The following is a 22,186-nucleotide window of genomic DNA, read 5'->3' as shown; positions in this document are numbered from 1 at the left end:
ATACATTGAAACGTTGGGATGTTTTGTGTTAAGATCTGGTGACATTTCAGGTATTTACCAAGCAGAAAACAGTGCTGCATACTTTAGACGCAGACTGAACTGATTTCAGTCTCAATTTTGCTATTGAGCCCAGGCAAACCATGTAACACTCTGCTAGTTTATCAGTTATATATTTCGATGTAAATCTAATACTTGTGCAGCATCCTAATTCTTACCCAACCCTTATCTACTTCCTGTTAAAATGATGGAAGTCCTTAGTCTGAAATAGCAAAACTACAATGAAAATTTTGGCATGTTATTCAGCCCCGCCCCACCCCACAACTCATATAGCGAAACACAATCAAATATTACCTTGTTACCATTTCCTTTTCTTTGTTGGATGCATGCCCCCCACTGCTTAGAGGACTACTTGCAGTGGACAGGAAGTACAGACGATGGTTCTTAAAATATTGGTCAATTAAAGGAAGAACGACCTGCAAAAATGAAGAACGTTTAATACGTCTGACAACACAGATAATCACCATTTTTCAATGCTCCTACTTTCTTGCTCTACAGCTTCTGCCTGGCATGCTAAGTAAGCAAAAATTCATTATTGTCTGCAACACTCGCAAAATGCTGGAGGAACTCAGCAGGCCAGGCAGCATCTGTGGGAAAAAGTGCAGTGGACATTTTGGGACGAGACCCTTCAGCAGGACTGGAAGGGAAGGTTTAAACTTCTTCAGGATGGGTAGGCATACCTGGAAGAGACTTAGCAGAGTAGTAATCCGATCGCAAACTAGGGGAAATCTGCAGATGCTGGAAATCCAAGCTACACACACAAAATGCTGGAGGAACTCAGCAGTTTTCGTCTACGGAAAAGAGTGCAGTCGACATCTCAGTCCGAAATAGATGCTGCCTGGCCTGCTGAGTTCCTCCAGTATTTTGTATGTGTTGCTTGGATTCCCAGAATCTGCAGATTCCCTCTTACACTGAAACTGTTAACTAATCATGCCAACTAATCTCTATGAGTTACCATACAGCTGACCCTGAGGTGAAATAGATGGATGACATAAAGTTGTTGGTGATGTAGACAGTGACAAAGCTTATCTAAGGCTATAGCAGGACAGAGATCAGATAGAAAGTTGGGCAGAGAATGGCAGGTGGAATTTATTTCTGACAACTGCGAGATGATGTATTTTTGGAAAACTATTAGGAGTAGAACAAACATAAAAGTTGCTGGTGAACGCAGCAGGCCAGGCAGCATCTCTAGGAAGAGGTGCAGTCGACGTTTCAGGCCGAGACCCTTCGTCAGGAGTAGGAGTAGAGCAAATGTAGATCATGGTAGAACACTAAGGAATATTGATAAATAGAGGGAGTTTAAGGTCCATAAATCCCTGAAAGTGGCCACACGGGTTTTTACATTGTTGAAGGTGGCTTATAGCATGCTTGCTGTCAAAGATTGGAACACATAGAATAAAAATAGGGATATTATGTTGCCAAGTATTGATTAGACCAAACTTAACATATATTATGCATCACTGGTCACCATGCAATAGGGAGGAGATTCGCAAGGATGTCAACTAAATAGAAAGTTTTTAGTTATAATGCATATCTTTGTTTATAGAACACTTTTCATACAGACGATGTAGTTAAAAGTGCTTTACAATGGGATAAAAGTACAAATATGAAAATAAAAATAAAGATAAATGAAAATAACAGACAAAAGATGTTCATTAGAAGCAAGGTTAAATAAGCAGATTTTGAGCTGAGGGTCAACTGAGTCTGCATCCCTTATAGTTTTCCATATGGATTTTATTGAATGGTGGAGCAGGCTCAACGGGCCAGATGGTCTACTCCTGCTCCATTTCTTATGTTCTTACGTTCTCACACTTAGGAGCAAATAGCAAAAAAGCTGACCGGCTTTTGAGGGAGAAGTTGACTGAGAGCTCGAGCAGGATTATAAAACAAAAATGATTCTGTGATGTGCTCCAGTCCCGAACCATTAATAGCTTTAAAAATAAGTAAGGGAACTTTAAAATAAACTCTAAAAGGTACAGAAAGCCAATGCAGAGTAGCTAGTTGGGGAGTGATACGTTCCTTCATCCTGGTATTGGATAAAAGTCTAGCAGCAATATTCTGAATGAGTTGAAGTTTGTCAGTAGATTGTTTTGTAAAGTTATTAAAAAGTGGAGAAATTGGACAAGCTGAGCTTGGTTTCCCTGGAACAAAGGAGGCTGAAGGTTGACTTTATTGAGGCATATAAAATTATTAGAGGCATAGCTAGGGTAATGATCATTACTTTTTTCTCATGGTAGAAGTATCAAAATAACAAAAGGGTATAAGATGAAAAGAAGTTGCTTTAAAGATGATTTGTAGGGAACACGTTTTTTCCATGGAGAGTAGTTAATATCTCAAACTCATTGTCAGTGAAGGTTGTGGAATCAGATACAATCAGCTTTAATTTTCTTAAATACCTTACAACTTTACTCCCAAACACACAGTACCTTGGCAAAGAACTTGATTTCCTGCTCATGCACAAATTTTTCCCCTCTACTTGTGCAACAAAGATCTGGAAGTAAGCATAAAGGCAAGCAATCAGATACACATCAACTGTTAACATAAATAAAATAGCAACCGTGGAATTAGAAACATCCTTATATTCAGGTAACAAAAGAAAGCCCAGACGTTGCAATAAGTATAATAAATAAACAGAACACAGATACAGTACATTCTGGAAGAACTCCACAGGTCAGGCAGCATGCTTCATCAGGACTCGGCCCAAAATATCGACTGTTTATTTCCCTTCATGGATGCTGTCTGACCAACTGAGATCCTCCATCATTTAGTGTGTGTTGCTCAAGAATTTTCAGCATCTTCAGAATCTCCTGTGATGCATATGTACAATTACATATTCTTTTAAAAAATTGGCTCTAGATATATGAAAGCTGATCTGAAATTGCAGTGGTTTCTGTTTTTACAACAATATTATTTTCTTCCATGACAGCAAAAGGGAGGGAAGTGGTGGAAGGAACAGTGATGTATTAAATTTTGTGAAATACTGGATGACTGTCTGACCAGTTCAAAATGACAACTTAACTCTTTGTGAGTTTACAGCTTGTGGGATGTCTGTCAAAGTAAACACTGTTACTGTCTAAGGTTTGCTGATAGCAGCTGGATTCTTTCTTAGTCCCAGGCACCATTAAGATGAGGATGTCTTTTAATGACCAACAGTCATTAGTCTGTTGGTCACTTTGAGATGGATTCTTTCTTAGTGTCTGTCAAATGGGTTTGATGGGTTCTTTTTGGATTCGAGTTTATTGCTTATATGTAATATAAATGTTCTTTTGTAATTAAACGAATGTTAAATCCAAAACATTGGTGGAGTGACCATTAAAGTATGTAATTCATTTATAAGGGTCTGCTGAGCACTGTGTTAATGAGTGTACTGTAACAATGAGTTGTTCGAATGAAAGAAACCAGGCTGAGTTAATGGTATGAGAACAAATGATCAAAGAGTTTGTCTATCTCTATGTGTCTCTCTTCACTTGTTGAACTCGTATTTATTGGGGTGCTTTTCTTTTGGCTCTTTGGACTTCACTTAGACTGGGAAATCGCGATCAGTGCCTGGGACCCAGGGGTGGTTTCAACAGTGAGTCAGAACTTGGGGCTCCCCTAACAACAGCAACAATCAAGTGGTGACTAAGAATCACGAGCCCTGAAATCTTAGTGACTTACTAAATAGTATTTTGTGTGGTTTATTGGTGCTTTCTATTTTTATGATAATAAATTAGGCTTAAGTTACTTTGTTGCGCTTGTACGCTTATTACCACATCACCTGGGCACTCGAATTGCTTGGGTCTGATCAACCCAGCCCATTGCAGGAACATGACGTATAACAGGGTACTCAGCCAGTTTAAAGGATGCACACTTTGATGCTGCATGGCATTGTCCTTCCAATCTCTGAGAAGTCTGATCTCCAGGTGAGATGAAAACGTACTTGCATTTGGATGGATAGGTCCTCCAGCAACCCGATGTTGCGTCTCAGATTGCAGATAATTTATCTTTTGGGACAATAAAGGGTTGTAGACTCCGTAAGCTCCACCATGGTCAACATTGAGGACGTCTTCAAAAGAAGGTACTTCAAGAAAATATCATACATCATTAAGGACCTTCTCCATCTGAGACATGCCCTCTTCTCATTATCAGAGAGGAGATATCGGAGGCTGAAGAAAATTACTGAACGTATTAACAACAGCTTTCTCCTCTCCACCACCAGATTTCTGAATGGTACATGAACTTCTGAATTCTACCTTACTATATTTGCTCTTTTTTTTGCATTACATGCAGTACTGTGTAAAAGTCTTATACACATGTAAAAGTTCTGTAAAGCAAAGATGCTTTCATAATAAGGAAATGAAAAGTTTCTAAATATCTAAGACATTACCATAAAAAGCAGTAAACAGTAAAAAAACTATATCAAATCAATACAGCATGACCTCCTTTGCCTTTAAACTGCATCAATTCTCTTAGAAACACACACAAAGTGCTGGAGGAACTCATCAGGCCAGGCAGCATCTATGGAAAAAGGTACAGTCGATGTTTCGGGCTGAAACGTTGACTGTACTTTTTTCCATTGATGTTGTCTGTCCTGTGAGTTCTTCCAGCATTCTGTGTGTGTTGCTCAGAGGTCCAACATCTGCAGATTTCCTCTTGTTTGTCAATTCTCTAAGGTACACTATCGTGCAGTTTTGTAAGAAAATGGGCTGGTAGGTTGTGCCAAGCTCTTGGGGAACTTGCCACAGTTCTTCTGCAGAGTTTGGCTGTCTTGCTTGCTTCTGTCTCTCCAGGTAATCCTAGACAGCCTCGATGATGTTAAGATCAGGGCTGTCTTTTGCACATTGGTCATCTGTTGGGTGAGGTCTTTCACTGGTTCTGTTGTGTTTCCTCCACTTACTGTAAACGCTTGCAGGAAAATAAATCTCATGGTTGTATATGGTGACTTATTTGCACTTCGACAATAAATTTACTTCGTACTTCGTTTTTCTCTGTCATCATTACTGATGCTTTTCATTCTCATTTTCAAATTTGGTGAAACACTTGAATTCAATTTCCCAGCCACAACAGTAGGATTTGAATTTGCTCTAGGATCAACTGTCCAACATCTGGACATTGTTGTATCAATTTAACCATACTGTCCAGATGCCCTAATATTCTGCACATAGGCCTCGTCTGACTAGCTCTCTACAATAGACACCATTCGGCCAACTGAGCTATTACAGAACCTAAAAAATAGTTGCACATATGGGAATGACAAGCAAAAAAATCAACATGAAAGTATTTGAATTTTCATTCAAATTGATACACAGTGTGGTAGGGCCAAGTCTTGGTTACCCTTGTTTATTGGCCCACAGGGCCATGTCTAAGGGCATTGATGAGTCAGCCATATTGCCTTGGTTCAGGAGTGACACAGATTGGGGAAGGATAGAAGATTTCCCCTGTTGACGGGTATGGTGGAAGAACTCAGCAGGTCAGGCAGCATCTATGGACAGGAATAAAGCGTCGATATTTTGGGCTGAGACCCTTCATCAGGACTGGAAAGGAAATCAGAAGAAGCCAGAATAAGACAGTGGGGGAAGGGGAAGTGTACAAGCTGGAAGGTGATAGGTGGAAAAGGTATTGGGCCGAAGAACAAGGAATCTGATAGGAGAGGAGAGTGGATCATGGAAGAAAGGGAAGGAGGAGGAGCACCAGAGAGATGTGATAGGCAGGTAAGGTGAAGAGAAGAGGTATGAGGGGTACCAGAATTGGGGATGGACAAAGAGATTTTAAAATATGACATTAAATATCTGAGCAGTTCAGTTAAATAACTGGATTTAAATTCCCCAGCCACTCTTGTGAATTCCAAAACGTTCAAGTCAGTCCAGGAGCCTAATTATTTACATAGTAACATAACCATGACACTACCATTCCCATTTGGAATCTGATACATTTATAACATGTAAAAGTGCACTTTACCAAACTGCAGGATGTACTCATGAGCCTGGTCAACATATTTGATCAGTTGCTGAAGGAAGCTGTAGGCAAATCTCTTTTCAATAGAGGGTGTATCCAGTTCCATGTCTTTTAAACCCCTGTGGCATAAAATGACTTCAGTTATTCTGTTATATCTTCTTTGTACAGTAAGCAGTCACTTAAAATGTTCACCTCCTGTGTGGAAGAAATATTTACTTCAAAGGAAGCAGTGAAACTAATTATCTGTGTCTTGGCAGGAATTAATATCAAAAAAATAGAATGTAGCTTAAAGGAGAACAGTGCTGTAACATTGCTACAGATAAATAATATGCCCACTTGGCTGGCTGGCTGGCTGGCTGGCTGGCTGTCTCTCTCTCTCTCTCTCTCTCTCTCTCTCTCTCTCTCTCTCTCTCTCTCTCTCTCTCTCTCTCTCTCTCTCTCTCTCTCTCTCTCTCTCTCTCTCTCTCTCTCTCTCTCTCTCTCTCCCCCCCCCCCCCCCCCCTCTCTCTCTCTCATGTTTCCCCAACTCCAATCTCATCCCCACCCCTGTAATCTGACTTCAAAACTCTCCCCACGTGTATGGTTATGACCTAGAGAACTAAAACTAACTCTGTGTACTGGCCTTTGACCCTAGAGTCACCAGCTCCAACAGCTGATCCTCTCCTCAACACGAACTGCCTCACTATCGACCTCCCAGATTTCTGGCTGGCATCTACCCATCGATCATGAAGCCTGGCTGATCACCCAAGCAGAAATCAGGACAGACAGCCCAAAGGTCAGTCAAGGATGAAATATGATGCCAAAGATATGGACAGTCTGGCTTTGTTGCAGAGACAGAGGATCACTGAATTCAGAAGGAAGCTGATGAAGCTGACTGAGTAACATATTTATTCCAAACATTTAGCGAGGTGAAATTTTCTCTCACTTAGATGTGCACCAAGCAGGTTAGAGACAGTGGAGGGATCAGCTAGATTTACAAGCACAAATTTTACAACTGCCATCCATTAAGGTGTTGAACTTGGAGATTTTTTTAAAGCATATTTTTAATTGTAATGTTGTTTTGGTAGTGATGCTTCGCACATGAATTATGGCTGATACTATAGCCTTCTTGGTGCTGCTTATCATACCTTGAGACTGCATAGCCATTGATCTGCAGAAACTTGAGAATCTCCTGTGCTTTCTCCCGATCTTTGGCTTTCTCTTTGGCTGTCAGTGTGTCATATGGCACCAACAAAGGGTGGTTTCCTCCTCCTTCGTGAAAAGCAAGGAGCAAACAGATCACAAATCACAGACGCTCTAGAACAATCTTTCACTCTTCCTAAAACTTTCTGCCTTCCCAACATTTCCCATTTGCACAACAACTCAGTGAAGGTAAAACAATAAATCTGCCATGTGCTCTGTAGCCCTGTGCACCTGTGTTTATTAACTGTTGTCTTAATCAGAGTCGTTAAGCCCTTGTCCTTTCTGTTTAATCTTGTCAAGTTTATTTTGACTGGCATGGGTTTTCTGCATACTGTGATTATTTAGAGCAGACTCCTGATTAGCGCTGATCGTGGGGTCCTTGTGTGTGTTTTGAGAATAATTTGGCTCGTGGTGTCACTCAGTCAAACCGCTGATGCTCTTTTCAAATTCTGATGAATAAACTCCTATTTCTGTCTCAACATGGGAGTTTGTCATTCCTCTGCACCTAAGTTCAGTCGTCTGTGAGCACACACCACGACAAAATCATAGAATAAGAAAAGCAAAAGCTCAGCCATTTGGGAAATATGCTTTCAGACTGCTAAGTCTAACATGGCTGTGCAAATCTTACATTGTGAGTGTCTTGGGTAAGGGTGCTCCCTGGAGAGAGGTGCCACAGAGGAGTGGATGATAGGAATAGCATAACAACAAAGGTAGTGTATACACAGAGACAAAGAAAGATAAAACAAGTGTCCTTTCAAGGAAAATTAGTCTTATACTCTATGATATTCTGGCTATTTCTCTGTTGACATTGCAAAGCTGAATATTTCAGTAACTATTTCTTAGGATTGTTTCCTTTTGATCAAGGTTCTTTGGTTAAATTATGTGAGGTGACAAAGCAATCTTTCCATAAGTTCAAAACCTGCCACAACCTGAGACATCAGATTTAATTTGAAGCTGCAAATTTTTCATTCAATGTCAAAATGCATAAGACAAACTCAGCACTCTGTCACAGATTTTTAACAAGCCACCGTTTACTTTAGATGCTTATTTAAAATAATCAGGGTAAGATCTTAGTCATTAAAATCTTTTTCGAATCCAGTAAGTTGACAGTGATCTACTAATACAGCAAATTACCTTTAACCTCCAATTCGATTTTCTTTTTCTTTGCCCAGATATTGTGGTAGTTTTCAGCCAGCAGTTCCGCCATCGCCTGCAGAAAATCGCAAAGGAACGTTGGCAGATGCCACGACTTTAAACGGAAAACATGCCTTGGGAGGCGGAGATTAAAATATTAGTTATTTACTAACCAGAGTCATTCACCCAAAATGTGAGTATTGCCTCATTCTTGTAAAAAATTGTGTATAATTTATATTGTTTTTGTAAAAGCTGCTTCTCTGATGCTAAGTACCAGTCATGCTGCTGCAAATATGTTTTCCATTGCATCTCTGTGTTGGATAAGACCTGATCATTCTTAGTATCTTAACTTTCGTATGATTGTGTTTTTATATGGTTCCCTGCATACATTTGTTCAGTGTGTTTTTCATGATTGCATTTACTTTTGTAGCACCTTGCTTGCAGTTGTGATTATCGCATTATTAGAATAGGGGCTATCTTATTGGTTCATTCAAGCAATTGGATCTAAATGGAATGTTCAAGGTTCAAAATACATTTATTATTAAGGTTTGTATGCTATATACAACCTTGAGACTCATTGTCCTACAGGCAGCCACAAAAGCAAGGAAATCCAATCGAGCCCTTTAAAGAAGACCATCAAACTCCCAATGTGCAGAGAAAAATCAAATCGTGCAAACTATAGAAGTAATTAACATTCAGAACTGAAGTTCACAAAAACGAGTCCACAGCCACGAGCCCATTAGTTTGCAGGCCGCAGCACAAGGACGAGTAAACCTCGCTGGGCAGTGAGTCAACAGTGGCCCATCCCTCACCTCCGGCCCCGATGTTTTCAATCTGGCCCCAGCGCTTAAATCAGCCAAACAGTGTGTTGTTCTTAGCTCTCGGACATGTACCCAGGCCCGACCATTTCTATACGCCCTCAGGCTGAGGCCCGACCACTTCTATATGCCCTCAGGCTGAGGCCCGACCACTTCTATACACCCTCAGGCTGAGGCCCGACCACTTTTATACACCCTCAGGCTGGGCCCTGCCGCCTTGACTCTGCCTTGCCTCTCTTCTGCCGCTTTGAATCAGCCCCAAGTCTGCTCAAGCAACGGCCAAACATTGTCTCAGTCCCCACTCTCAGGCCTGGGCCCCGACACCTCAACTCACCCTAAACATGCTACACCGCAACCTTACTGCGCCTCCAAGATTCTAGTTCACACCACAAAAATGCCAGGTCGTACAAGTAGTTCAAAAACTCAACTCCAAAAGGGAATTTACAGCTTGTTGGTTGCAGCAATACTTTCCCAAAAAAAAGTGTGATTCATAGAGTAATTAGTAGTTGTGTTTGCTGCCAGCAGGTCTTGCTGTGTCTCACCGGTGCCTACAGAAATCCAGTGGAATTACAATATTGGTTCGTTTTCTGTCCCTTTTGATCTTTTCCCTGATATTAGGGTCTTGTCCCTCTCCCCTCATATTTCATCTTACTTCCCACATTCCTTGTTCTCATAATGCTTAATAAATGATCACAAGCAAGAGGTTTTATGCCTCATTCCCGACTTATGAAGAACCTCGGATCAAAGACAGCAGGATCAAACGTATATGTACTTGCGCATTTGACAATAAACTCAATCTTTCTTTGTCTTCTGGTCCATAAGGGGCTACAAGTTTCAGTTCCATAATTGTACTATTGACTGGCCCTGGTATACAAACATACTATGTTGGAGCGGGAATGTGTGGTGGCATTTGCTGGCTGCCCCCAGCACAACCTTCGGTGTGTTGGTTGTTAACGGAAACAATACATTTTACTCTATGTGTCGATGTACATGTGATAAATTAGAACAGAGATGAGGAGGAACTGGTTTTAGCCAGAAGGTGGTGAATCTGTTCTTTGCCACAGACAGCTGTGCGGCGAAATCACTGGGTATATTTAAAGTAGAATTTGATAGGTTATTGAATAGCAAGGGTGTTAAAGGCAGTCAATTTGATGGCCAGTGTTGAAATAGATGAATTTCAATAGGGCTCAGGTGATGCACTTACCCCCCCCCCCACCAACCCTAACCCCCCCCCACCAAGTTCTTCTCATTCAATCAACCATTGTCCCATCACTGGGCTCTCAATCATGTTGGTAGGGGTCAGGAGAAGCCAATGTCTGGGGCCAGAAAGCTCAGCCTTCCTAAAGTAGCTTTCTGGAGATATTTTGACAGCGCTTTATCTTTATTTTAGTAAATCACTCAGTGTTAAGTATTTAGAGGGGCTGCTCCACCTTTGGAAACCTAGAAAAAAGTAATGCATCAATTATACCTTCCATACTTGTGGAAAGTTGTGTCTGGCCTTAGAGTGGGGGATGCACAGTTTCACCACAGTGATGGCTGGGCTGAAAGATCACATTCCTGTCAGTTTAGAAAGCTGAGAGATGATCTGATCACAATATGTATCATTGCAGGGCATCCAAGGGGACAGATAGAGAGAAATGAGTTCCTCTCAACATATTCCAGAGCAATTTTAATCTTTTGGATAGGCAAAAATAAGAAAGGATCCTGGGACTTGGATATTCACTCCCAGTAAGGAAAGAAAAACCAGTTCAATAGCTCATTGAAAGAGCGAGTATTAGCTTAGTACATGAAATGGCTTCCCACTGAACTGTTCAATGGTTATATTTGATATCAGAGAAGGTATACAATATTCAACCTGAAATTCTTACTCTCTGCAGACATCCACGAAACAGAAGAAAATTCCAAAGAATGAACCATAGAAAAAAAATGCAAGAACCCCGAAGCCCCACCCCCAAGCACAAGCAGCAGCAAAACCATCAACACTCCCCCCACTCCTTTCAGTGAAGAGCATCAGCCCCACCATCCACCATGCAAGCACAGCAAAGCCCCAAAGAGAAGATAATCCAGAGTCCAACAAAAACGAGCGTCCATCCCAGTATTTATACTAAAATCTGTGAATGCTGGAGCAGTTGAAACTTACAATAAGAAACACCACTTCAAAGCAGAAGCACCTCATTGTAATTCCTCAAGAGAAACCCAAGACATCGACTGAGACACAAACCCTGTGTAAGGGGTGGAACTTACATGCAGGTCCCTGGAAAGGGAAACATTACTCATATCGATCGGCCGAGGACTGTAACCATGTGCGGAATCTATAGAAACCTGAGCAAGAAGCAGGAACACACTTGTAAAGGTAGGTACAAAGAATAAACACGCACATACAAACGCACCTCATACATCAGGTGCAGGAAAAGCAAATTACTGGGCAAACCAGATTGTTATTTGATATACATATGTGTTTGTTTCTGCACCATCTTCTCTAACAGCCCTTTGCCACATCACCCAAGCAATGCCCTGTACATTTATCCAGGGTTTTTTTTTGAATAAAGCATTCCAACTTCAGAATTCTTTAACTGCATTTTCTTTTAATCTTTGCTTATTGATTCCCTAAGGATATCATTCTTTTGTCAGAATGAACAGCCCGGGGTACCAGGCAGTAAAGGAGTTGACTGCAGCCAACAATTACCACTGGGTCTGCAGCAGCTTCTGCCAGTGAGATGTGGTGGGGATGCGTCAAACTGTGTATGTAATTCAGAAACTGTGTCTGTGATGGGGGTGGGTGGGCCATACTGTGTACATGATGGGGTGGTCAGACTGTGCACATGATGGGGGGGGTCAGACTGTGTACATGATTCAGAGAGAGAGCAGACTGTGTCTGTGGCAGGACAAAGGGTAGACCATCTGAAATTGGGAGATCAGATTGCGTATGTGAGGGGTGGGTAGGCCAGACCCTGTACGTGATGGGGGTTGGGTAAAACTGTATACGTGATGAGGAGGAAGGGCAGACTGTCTCTGATGGGGAGGACGATTGTGTCTTTGATGGGGGTGGGGCAGACTGTGCTGTTCATGAGGGGGTGAGTTGCAGTCTGCACTGTTGAGGATGGAAAAAGATGATGGAGGCAAACTTTACTGGTAATGGGGAGAGGCTGAGATGGTGGGGGGGAGAAAGCAGACTGCTGATGTCAGATAGGCTTTCCAAAATCAGTATTCAGGTTTTGTTTTTTAATTCACAATTTTTGAAAAAAAAGTCTGAGCAGAAATTGAAAGCTCATCATAAAATCCAATTAATTGAAATTTGAAGTTCCCAGTGATTTAAATGAATGAAGAATTCTAAATCCTTAGGGATAACAGAATAGTGAGGTTATTGCTCCGTGGAAAAATACCTGACTTGATTGAGAGATCCGTCGTGTTCTATGGTGTAATGCCATGGGCTCTCCTTCACCAGTTCGTTCTATTGTCCAACTCCAAGCAACCATTGTCTTCAGGGACTCCTTGATTGGCCAACGATACACTTCTTTGTCCTGAAAATTCATCAGAAAAGTATGTAATACCTAAGAAAATTATCTGTAGAGATACCAATTCAATTTTTATGCATTTCTAGGAACAGATTGTGATGGTTATTTGCTTCCCGGGTCCCTTAGTTTTTTGCAAAGCTCGCTTTCGATATACAACAACTGCCTCATGTAAGGTCACAAACAGTTGCAAGTAAACCTTCAACTAATATTGCTTTGTATAGTTTCTGCTTGTAAAAAGGAATCAATCTTCAGTTCTTAAGAAGTACATGGAAAGCAGTAAACAAATTGAAGTTTGACCTTTGTGCTTTGCATTTGAGAAATAGTTTGTAATTGGGAGACATTTAAGATAGAAATCCTGTGTGAGTTTTAAATGTGTTTTAAGAGTATTGTTTGGATTTAACTGCGCATCACTGAAAAAAAGAAACTGTGTTTAAAACTACTTTGTTAGCTGCAAGTATCTTCTCCTTGGCAAGGAGTGGGGACCCACCACTCAAGTAGTGGCAGCTAAACTCATCATGGAGAATAATCAGGGAAGTGAACTAGTCTTTGAAGATTGGGTAGTTACAGTATAATCTCCCTTTAGTGTGAGTACTCATAGTTACTTATATCTAATTGGGCTTAAAGTCTTCATCTGAGTTCAGAACTTTGCAGTCAGCAAAAACAATACCATCACAAGATGGCAACACTGTTAAGTAGAAGACAAAAATCACCAAACATATCTCAAAGAAGGACTTTAAAGTAATAATCCACAAGCATATTTCACCACAGCTGGTTGCATTCTATTTCGAAGTTCAAAATTCAAAGTAAATTTATTATCAAAGTACATATATTTAACAGTATGCAATCCCCAGATTCATTTTCTTGCAGGCATACTCTTTAAATCCAATAGACATAATGGAATCAATGAAAACTGCTCCAATAGGGTGGACAACCAGCAAGCAAAAGATAACAAAATGTACAAATACAGAAAGAAAGAAAGGAATAATAATAATAAATAAGCAATAAGTATCGATAACATGAGATGAAGAGTCCTTGAAAGTGAATCCATAGATTGTAGAGATATTTTAGTGATGGGCAAGTGAAGTTGAGTGAAGTTATCCTTTCTGGTTCAGGAGCCTGATGGTTGAGGGGGAATAACTGTTCCTGAATCTGGTGGTGTGAGTCCTGAGTCTCCTGTTCCTTCTTCTTGATGGCAGCAGCGAGAAAAGCATGACCTGGGTGGTGGAGGTCGCTGGTGATGGGTGTTGCTTTCCTACAACGGTATTTCAAGTAGATGTGCTCTATGGAGGGGAGGGCTTTACGCATGATGCACCAGGCCATCCACTACTTCTTGTAGGAATTCGCAGTCAAGGGCATTTGTGTTTCCATACCAGGCTGCAATGCAGCCAGTCAATATACTCTTCACCGCTTATCAAAGTTTTGAATGTCATGTTGAATCTTCGCAAACTCCTGAGGAAGTAGAAGCGCTGCTGTGCTTTTTTCACAATTGTACTTTCACACTGGGCCCAGGACAAGTCCTCTGAAATAATAACACTGGGGAATTTAAAGTTGCTGACCCTCTCTACCTCTGATCCCCCAGGAGGACTGGCTCAGGGACCTCTGGTTTCCTCCTACTGAAGTCAAAAATCAGCTCCTTGCCCTTGCAGACTTTGAGTAAAAGGTTAATAAAATTAAAATAATTGGATCTCGGCAACGATCTAAACACTTGTAGCCCCATGACTTTAAAGGGAGCACCAAAGGCAGATATCGAATGAGATTAGAGATCATGCAGTTGCACATTCCCAGTGGGTTTAGAGGCAGCACGGTAGGAATGAATTCACAACAGGTGAGGTACTAGCAGACACAGATCCAAACATCTGCTGGAGGAACACAGTGGGTAAAGCAGGCCTTGGAGGGTAAGGAATTAAATGTTTTATATTGCGAGATACAGTGTGGAATAGGCCCTTCAGCCCTTCGAGCCATGTTGCCCAGCAGCCCCCAGCAATGCCTATTTAACCCTAACTCAATCACGGAACAACTTACAATGAACAGTTAACCTACCCAGTACATCTTCGGACATCTGGAGTATCCGGGGAAAACTCATGCATTCCACAGGGAGGACGTACAGGCATTCCTTAGAGAGGATGCTGGAACTGAACTCCAAACTCCCACCACCCCACCAAGGATAGGGTTCCTCTTGTCCACACCTACCACCCCACCAGCCTTCACGTCCAGCATGTAATTTTCTGTAAAGTCCACCATCCCAACGGGATCCCACCACCAAGCACATCTTTCCCTCCAAACAACCCCCCCCCACTTTCTGCTTTCCGCAGGGATCACTCCCTATGTCACTCCCTTGTCCATTCGTCCCTCCCCACTGATCTCCCTTCTGGCACTTAACTTTGCAAGCAGAACAAGTGCCACACCTCCTCCTTCACTACCATTCAGAGCCCCAAGCAGTCCTTCCAGGTGAGGCGACGCTTTGCCTGTGAGTCTGTTGTGGTCACCTACTACATCCGGTGCTCCCATTGTGGCCTCCAGTATATCGGTGAGACCCGACATAGATTGGGAGACTGCTTCTCCAAGCACCTACACTCCATCTGCCAGAAAAAGCGGGATTTCCTGGAGGCTACCCATTTAATTTCTACTTCCCATTCCCATTCTGACAAGTAAGTCTAATGCCTCCTCCACTGCTGCAAGGAGGTTACATACAGGTTGGAGCCCCACCTTATATTCTGTCTGGGTAGCCTCCAACCCGATGGCACGAACTTTAATTTCTCAAACTTCTGGTAATTGCACCCCTATCTTCACCATTCCCATTCCTGCTTTCCTCTTGCACCTTAACCCTTACCTGCCCATCACCTCCTCGCTCCCTTTCTACCCCCTCTTATCAGATTCCCCCTTCTCCAGCCCTTTATTTCTTTCACCTATCAACTTCCCAGCTTGTTAATTCAGCCTTCCTCCTCTCCCGGATTCACCTATCACCTACCACCTTGTACTTCGTCCTCCCGTCCCCCCACCCTCTTGATCTAACCTCATCTTTTTGCCCAGTCCTGATGAAGAGTCTCGGCCCGAAATGTCAGCTGTTAACTCTTTTCCATTATTGTTGCCTGGCCTGCAGCATTTTGTGTGTGTTGCATAAAAGTAGCCTAATCAATTTCATGGCACATGTCAAAAAGCACAATACTGCAGAAATCTAACATTAAAACAGGATTTATGTGATACTCAGTCGATGTGGAGTTAGGGATTCAGATAATTGAATTTTTATTAGAATTGATTCATTTTGATTAAAAGTCATTGATCTGAAATGTGAAATCTGAGCATTTCCAGTATTTTCTGTGTCTATTCCATAGCATATTTGCTTTGAAACAAAGAGAAACATCTGCAAGCTCATTTGAGGTATTAAATCATGATTCACTCTGCAAAGTGATAGAAAGAATCTTTTGCTATTGTTACCTAACTGACAGGAGTAACTTTCAACGGCAGGTGAGCATCAACTTAGTAATAAAACTGGATGTATGAGATAAGTTTGGCTTCCCACTCACCTTTTCAGACAGAAGCTTGAATGGCTTTAGCAAAGGATGAACCTTGGCGGTCTCGTTGTTTACTTCACCGTACACCCATCCATTTGTAAACTGAAAAAAACAAAAGCATCTACTGCAGTCTGGATTAACTGAAGATAGAGAGAGACAAGGGCCTCATGCAGGCAAGTGGGAGTAGTGCAGATAGGTGTCTCACAATTGATATGGACAGATTCGGTTGAAAGGCCAGTACCTATGCTCTGTAACTATATCCTTAACATTTCATCATTGCATTGATAACCAATAGTGAAAGAGCATTGATCTTTGTGACTCACGTCAGCCAGTAGAGCGGGAAAAGTTTAAAAAGGCAAGAAATTTTCAGCGGTTTTTGATTCGGAGCAAGAAGTCTGTGGGTGAATGGATAAGGATTTCCGGAGCAAAGGCAGTTTTACTACTCGGGGTAAAAGAGAGGCAAGATTGCACAGGCGCGTGACGTCAGCCAGTAGAGCAGAAAAAATATAAAAAGACCGCCATAATTAGTGGGCAGCGGAGTGAGAGGTGGCAGAGTGATAGGGCTTTGGCTCAACGGGCTTAGGCGATAACAAGGCAAGTAGGTTTACCTGTGTTAATTGCGGAAAGTATGTGTGTGAGGCCAGTTTTCTGTGCTTGGTGTCAGATGTGGGAAGTCCTGGAGTCTCTCAGCCTCCCCGATGGCCATATCTGCACCCAGTGTGTCGAGCTGCAGCATTAGGGAATTGGAGATGCAGCTCGATAACCTTCGTCCGGTCAAGGAGAGTGAGGAGGTGATAGAAAGGAGTTATAGGCAAGTGGTCACACTGGGGCCATGGGATGCAGACTAGTGGGTCACAGTCAGGAGGGGGAAGGGTAAGAGTCGGGTACTAGAGAGTACCCCTGTGGCTGTACCTTTTGACAATAAGTACTCCTGTTTGAGTACTGTTGGCAGGGACAGCCTACCTGGGGGAAGCAACAGTAGTCGTGCTTCTGGCACAGAGTCCGGCCCTGTGGCTCAGAAGGGTAGGGAAAGGAAGAGGACGGCAGCAGTGATAGGGGACTATATAGTTAGGGGGTCAGACAGGCGATTCCGTGGACGCAGGAAAGAAAATCGGATGGTAGTTTGCCTCCCAGGTGCCAGGGTCTGAGATGTTTCAGATCGCGTCCACGATATCCTGCAGTGGGAGGGAAAACAGCCGGAGGTCGAGGTACATTTTGGTACCAATGACATAGGTAGGAAAAGGAAAGAGGTCCTGAAAACAGACTACAGAGACTTAGGAAGGAAGTTGAGAAGCAGGACCGCAAAGGTAGTAATCTCAGGATTACTGCCTGTGCCACGTGACAGTGAGTATAGGAATAGAGTGAGGTGGAGAATAAATGTATAGCTGAGGGATTGGAGCAGGGGACAGGGATTCAGATTTCTGAATCATTGGAACCTTTTTTGGGGCAGGTGTGACCTGCACAAAAAGGACGGGTTGCACTTGAATCCCAGGGACCAATATCCTGGCGGGGAGATTTGCTAAGGCTACTGGGGAGAGTTTAAACTAGAATGTTGGAGGGTGGGAACCGAACTGAAGAGACTGGGGAAGAGGCAGTTGGCTCATAAATAGAGAAATCTTGTAGACAGTGCGAGAGGAAGGATAGGCAAGTGTTAGAGAAGGGACGCACTCAGACTGACATTTTGAGATGTGTTTATTTTAATGCAAGGAGTATTGTGAACAAAGCGGATGAGCTTAGAGCGTGGAACAGTACTTGGAGCTATGATGTGGTGGCCATTACAGAGACTTGGATGGCTCAGGGACATCCAAGTGCCGGGTTTTAGATATTTCAGAAAGGACAGGGATGGAGGCAAAAGAGGTGGGGGCACAGCGCTGTTCATCAGAGATAGTGTCACGGCTGCAGAAAAGCTGGACGCCATGGAGGGATTGTCTACAGAGTCTCTGTGGGTGGAGGTTAAGAACAGGAAGGGGTCAATAACTTTATTGGGTGTTTTTTATAGGCTGCCCAATAGTAACAGGGATGTCAAGGAGCAGATAGGGAAATAGATCCTAGAAAGGTGTAATAATAACAGAGTTATCGTGGTGGGAGATTTTAATTTCCCAAATATCGATTGGCATCTCCTTAGAGCAAGGGGTTTAAATGGGGTGGAGTTTGTTAGGTGTGTTCAGGAAGGTTTCTTCACACAATATGTAGATAAGCCTACAAGAGGAGAGGCTATACTTGATTTGGTATTGGGAAATGAACCTGCTCAGGTGTCAGATCTCTCAGTGGGAGAACATTTTGGAGATAGTGATCATAATTCTATCTCCTTTACAATAGCTTTGGAGAAAGATAGGAACAGACAAGTTAGAAAAGCGTTTAATTGGACTATGGGGAATTATGAGGCTATCAGGCAGGAAATTGGAAGCTTAAATTGGGAACAGATGTTCTCAGGGAAAAGTACGGAAAAAATGTGGCAAATGTTCAGGGGATATTTGTGGGGAGATTTGCATAGGTATGTTCCAATGAAACAGGGAAGTTATAGTAGGGTACAGGAACTGTGGTGTACAAAGGCTTTAATAAATCTAGTCAAGAAGAAAAGAAAAGCTTACAAAAGGTTCAGAGAGCTAGGTAATGTGAGAGATCTAGAAGATTATAAGGCTAACAGGAAGGAGTTTAAGAAGGAAATTAGGGGTGCCAGAAGGGGCCATGAGAAGGCCTTGTTGGGCAGGATTAAGGAAAACCCCAAGGTGCTCTACAAGTATGTGAAGAGCAAGAGGATAAGATGTGAAAGAATAGGACCTATCAAGTGTGACAGTGGGAAAGTCTGTATGGAACTGGAGGAGATAGTAGAGGTACTAATGAATACTTTACTTCAGTATTCACTATGGAAAAGGATCTTGGTAATTTTAGTGATGACTTGCAGCAGACTGAAAAGCTTGAGCATGTAGATATTAAGAAAGAGGATGTGCTGGAGCTTTTGGAAAGCATCAAGTTGGATAAGTCGCCGGGACCAGATGAGATGTACCCCAGGCTACTGTGGGAGGCAAGGGAGGAGATTGCTGAGCCTCTGGTGATGATCTTTGCATCATCAATGGGGATGGGAGAGGTTCCAGAGGATTGGAGGGTTGCGGACGTTGTTCCTTTATTCAAGAAAGGAAGCAGAGATAGCCCAGGAAATTATAGACCAGTGAGTCTTACTTCAGTGGTTGTTAAGTTGATGGAGGAGATCCTGAGAGGCAGGATTTATGAACATTTGGAGAGGTATAATATGATTAGGAATAGTCAGCATGGTTTTGTCAAGGGCAGGTCGTGCCTTATGAGCCTGATTGAATTTTTTGAGGATGTGACTAAAACATATTGATGAAGGAAGAGCAGTAGATGTAGTGTATACGGATTTCAGCAAGGCATTTGATAAGGTACCCCATGCAAGGCTTATTGAGAAAGTAAGGAGGCATGGGATCCAAGGGGACATTGCTTTGTGGATCCAGAACTGGTTTGCCCACAGAAGGCAAAGAGTCGTTGTAGACAGGTCATTTTCTGCATGGAGGATGGTGACCAATGGACTGCCTCAGGGATCTGTTCTGGGACCCTTACTCTTCATGATTTTTATAAATGATCTGGATGAGGAAGTGGAGGGTTGGGTTAGTAAGTTTGCCGATGACACAAAGGTTGGTGGTGTTGTGGATGGTGTGGAGGGTTGTCAGAGGTTACAACGGGACATCAATAGGATGCAAAACTGGGCTGAGAAGTGGCAGATGGAGTTCAACCCAGATAAGTGTGAAGTGGTTCATTTTGGCAGGTCAAATACAATGGCAGAATATAGTATTAATACTTTATACATTATACTTTATTGTCACCAAACAATTGATACTAGAGCGTACAATCATCACAGCGATATTTGATTCTGTGCTTCACAGAATGGTAAGACTCTTGGCAGTGTGGAGGATCAGAGGGATCTTGGGGTCCGAGTCCATAGGACGCTCAAAGCAGCTGTGCAGGTTAACCCTGTGGTTAAGAAGGCATACGGTGTATCGGCCTTCATCAATCATGGAATTGAATTTAGGAGCTGAGAGGTAATGTTGCAGCTATATAGGACTCCGGTCAGATCCCACTTGGAGTACTGTGCTCAGTTCTGGTTGCCTCACTACAGGAAGGATGTGGAAGCCATAGAAAGGGTGCAGAGGAGATTTACAAGGATGTTGCCTGGATTGGGGAGCATGCCTTATGAAAACAGGTTGAGTGAACTCAGCCTTTTCTCCTTGGAGCAACGAAGGATGCGAGGTGACCTGATAGAGGTGTATAAGATGATGAGAGGCATTGATCATGTGGATAGTCGGAGGCTTTTTCCCAAGACTGAAATGGTTGCCACAAGAGGACACACAGGGTGTGCTGGGGGAGTAGGTACAGAGGAGATGTCAGGGGTAATGGAATGGGCTGCCGGCAATGTTGGTGGAGGCGGATATGATAGGATCTTTTAAGAGACTTTTGGATAGGTATATGGAGCTCAGAAAAATAGAGGGTTATGCGTAACCCTAGTAATTTCTAAGGTAGGGACATGTTCGGCACAACTTTGTGGGTCGAAGGGCCTGTATTGTGCTGTAGGTTTTCTATGTTTCTACGTTTGTATGTGGAACCTACTGCTCTCAACTACCCTACACAATGATAAGGATCTTGTTCACTGACTAAGAGTCCACATGGTATGTCTCTTTCTCCTCAATTGTAACTGACTCAACACTAGCAACAGCTTAGGAGTAAACTCTATGCCTACTCTCTGACCAGGAAATAGGCCGTGGCTTAGGAGACATCAAAGTTTAGACAAAATTTAAACCAAAACTGCGTGGCTTCCTACTTGCCTGTGAAAAATAACCTCCATGGTTAAATAAATCTCCCATGGTGCAGAGCAGATTCAACGGGCCGAATGGCCTACTTCTGCTCCTATATCATATGGTCTTATGGACATAGAATAACCTGCAGTTTAATGGGAACAAAATGAATTTAACCATTGTTGCAAACCTAGGTAATATTTGTATGTTGTGGCTTAGAGCTGTAGCTTTCACACACATAATGGTGGTGAGATGCAGGTTCCGTCCATCGTCCGCTAACTTGGTGACCACAGCTGAACTGTAAGAAGGATATGATGAGCAGTTACCAAATGGATTGGAGAATAGATACAGCGATAAAAAGTGATATCGATGCACGGGCTGAACTGTAAAACCAAGTGAAGAATATCCATTAAATAAACTGCCTTACCTTGTCCATTGTCCATTTGTCGTGACTGTGTTCTGCATATTTATTGATGAAGTAATCCAACTTTTCTGGAAGTGTTACACTGACAGTGAAATTGAACAAACAAGACTGGTTATTTCTGGAACCAGAAATGTTAAAAATATTTTAAATTTATTTTATCAATCCAGTCTTCCACCTGGAGCAGAATTATTATGATAATGCCCTCCCATTCCTTTACTTCAATAGGATGCTGTACAAAACATCTAATCATGGGCTCAACTGTTCAGGTCATGTGACTTCCTTTCCATTGGGAAGTCAAGGAGCAAGATGAGTTGCTTTTGCTATGCAGATGAGGCACGGTTGGGAATGAAAAGGTAGCCCAGAAGAAAAACAGAACGGATTCGAAGTATTTCTTAACTTCTGTGATTCTGTGATACTCTTGTCAAATTTGTTGAAGGACAAAAGCTGGGACACCGATGTTGGCCTCACATTCTGCTAACCCATCCATGGTTCCTCAGTAATTACCATTTGCAGAACATCTACTGTTTAGTGTGTTCCCTAGCTGTATGCGTATGAATTAACTAAAGGAACCCATAAAGCAGAGCACCAACCAAGGTCGCCTACTGAGATGCAAGGTGACATCTGTTTCATCTGTGTTAATGCATCCTCTATCCATTGGAACCATCTCCTTCAGGGTTAGTCTATGCTTCACATAGAGAGTGCAGAGTGCAGCCCATACAACATTTTGAAATTTTGATCCAAATTACAGAATTACGCAATCACTGCAGCACTGGAGACCATTCAGCCCATCAATCCAATCTAGTCC

The 22,186-nt window shown here is 42.4% G+C and overlaps 1 protein-coding gene across 1 annotated transcript in view; it reads right to left on the bottom strand.

Moving 5' to 3' along the window:
- ryr2a (ryanodine receptor 2a (cardiac)) overlaps positions 1-22,186 on the bottom strand; it is a 785,545-nt gene that overhangs the window by 197,143 nt on the left and 566,216 nt on the right. The window contains exons 53-61 of the mRNA XM_072264911.1: positions 21,385-21,463; positions 16,165-16,254; positions 12,509-12,646; positions 11,370-11,447; positions 8,308-8,383; positions 7,119-7,242; positions 5,995-6,110; positions 2,484-2,548; positions 352-473 (exon numbers count right to left, since the gene is read on the bottom strand). Coding sequence (XP_072121012.1) covers positions 352-473; positions 2,484-2,548; positions 5,995-6,110; positions 7,119-7,242; positions 8,308-8,383; positions 11,370-11,447; positions 12,509-12,646; positions 16,165-16,254; positions 21,385-21,463 — 888 coding nt within the window. The remainder of the gene's footprint in view (positions 1-351; positions 474-2,483; positions 2,549-5,994; positions 6,111-7,118; positions 7,243-8,307; positions 8,384-11,369; positions 11,448-12,508; positions 12,647-16,164; positions 16,255-21,384; positions 21,464-22,186) is intronic.

Source organism: Mobula birostris, chromosome 8 (assembly GCF_030028105.1).
Source record: "Mobula birostris isolate sMobBir1 chromosome 8, sMobBir1.hap1, whole genome shotgun sequence".
In the NCBI taxonomy this organism is placed as follows: Eukaryota; Metazoa; Chordata; class Chondrichthyes; order Myliobatiformes; family Myliobatidae; genus Mobula; species Mobula birostris.
Note: the sequence above shows the minus strand (reverse complement) of the source record. Positions and strands in the feature narration are given on the sequence as shown.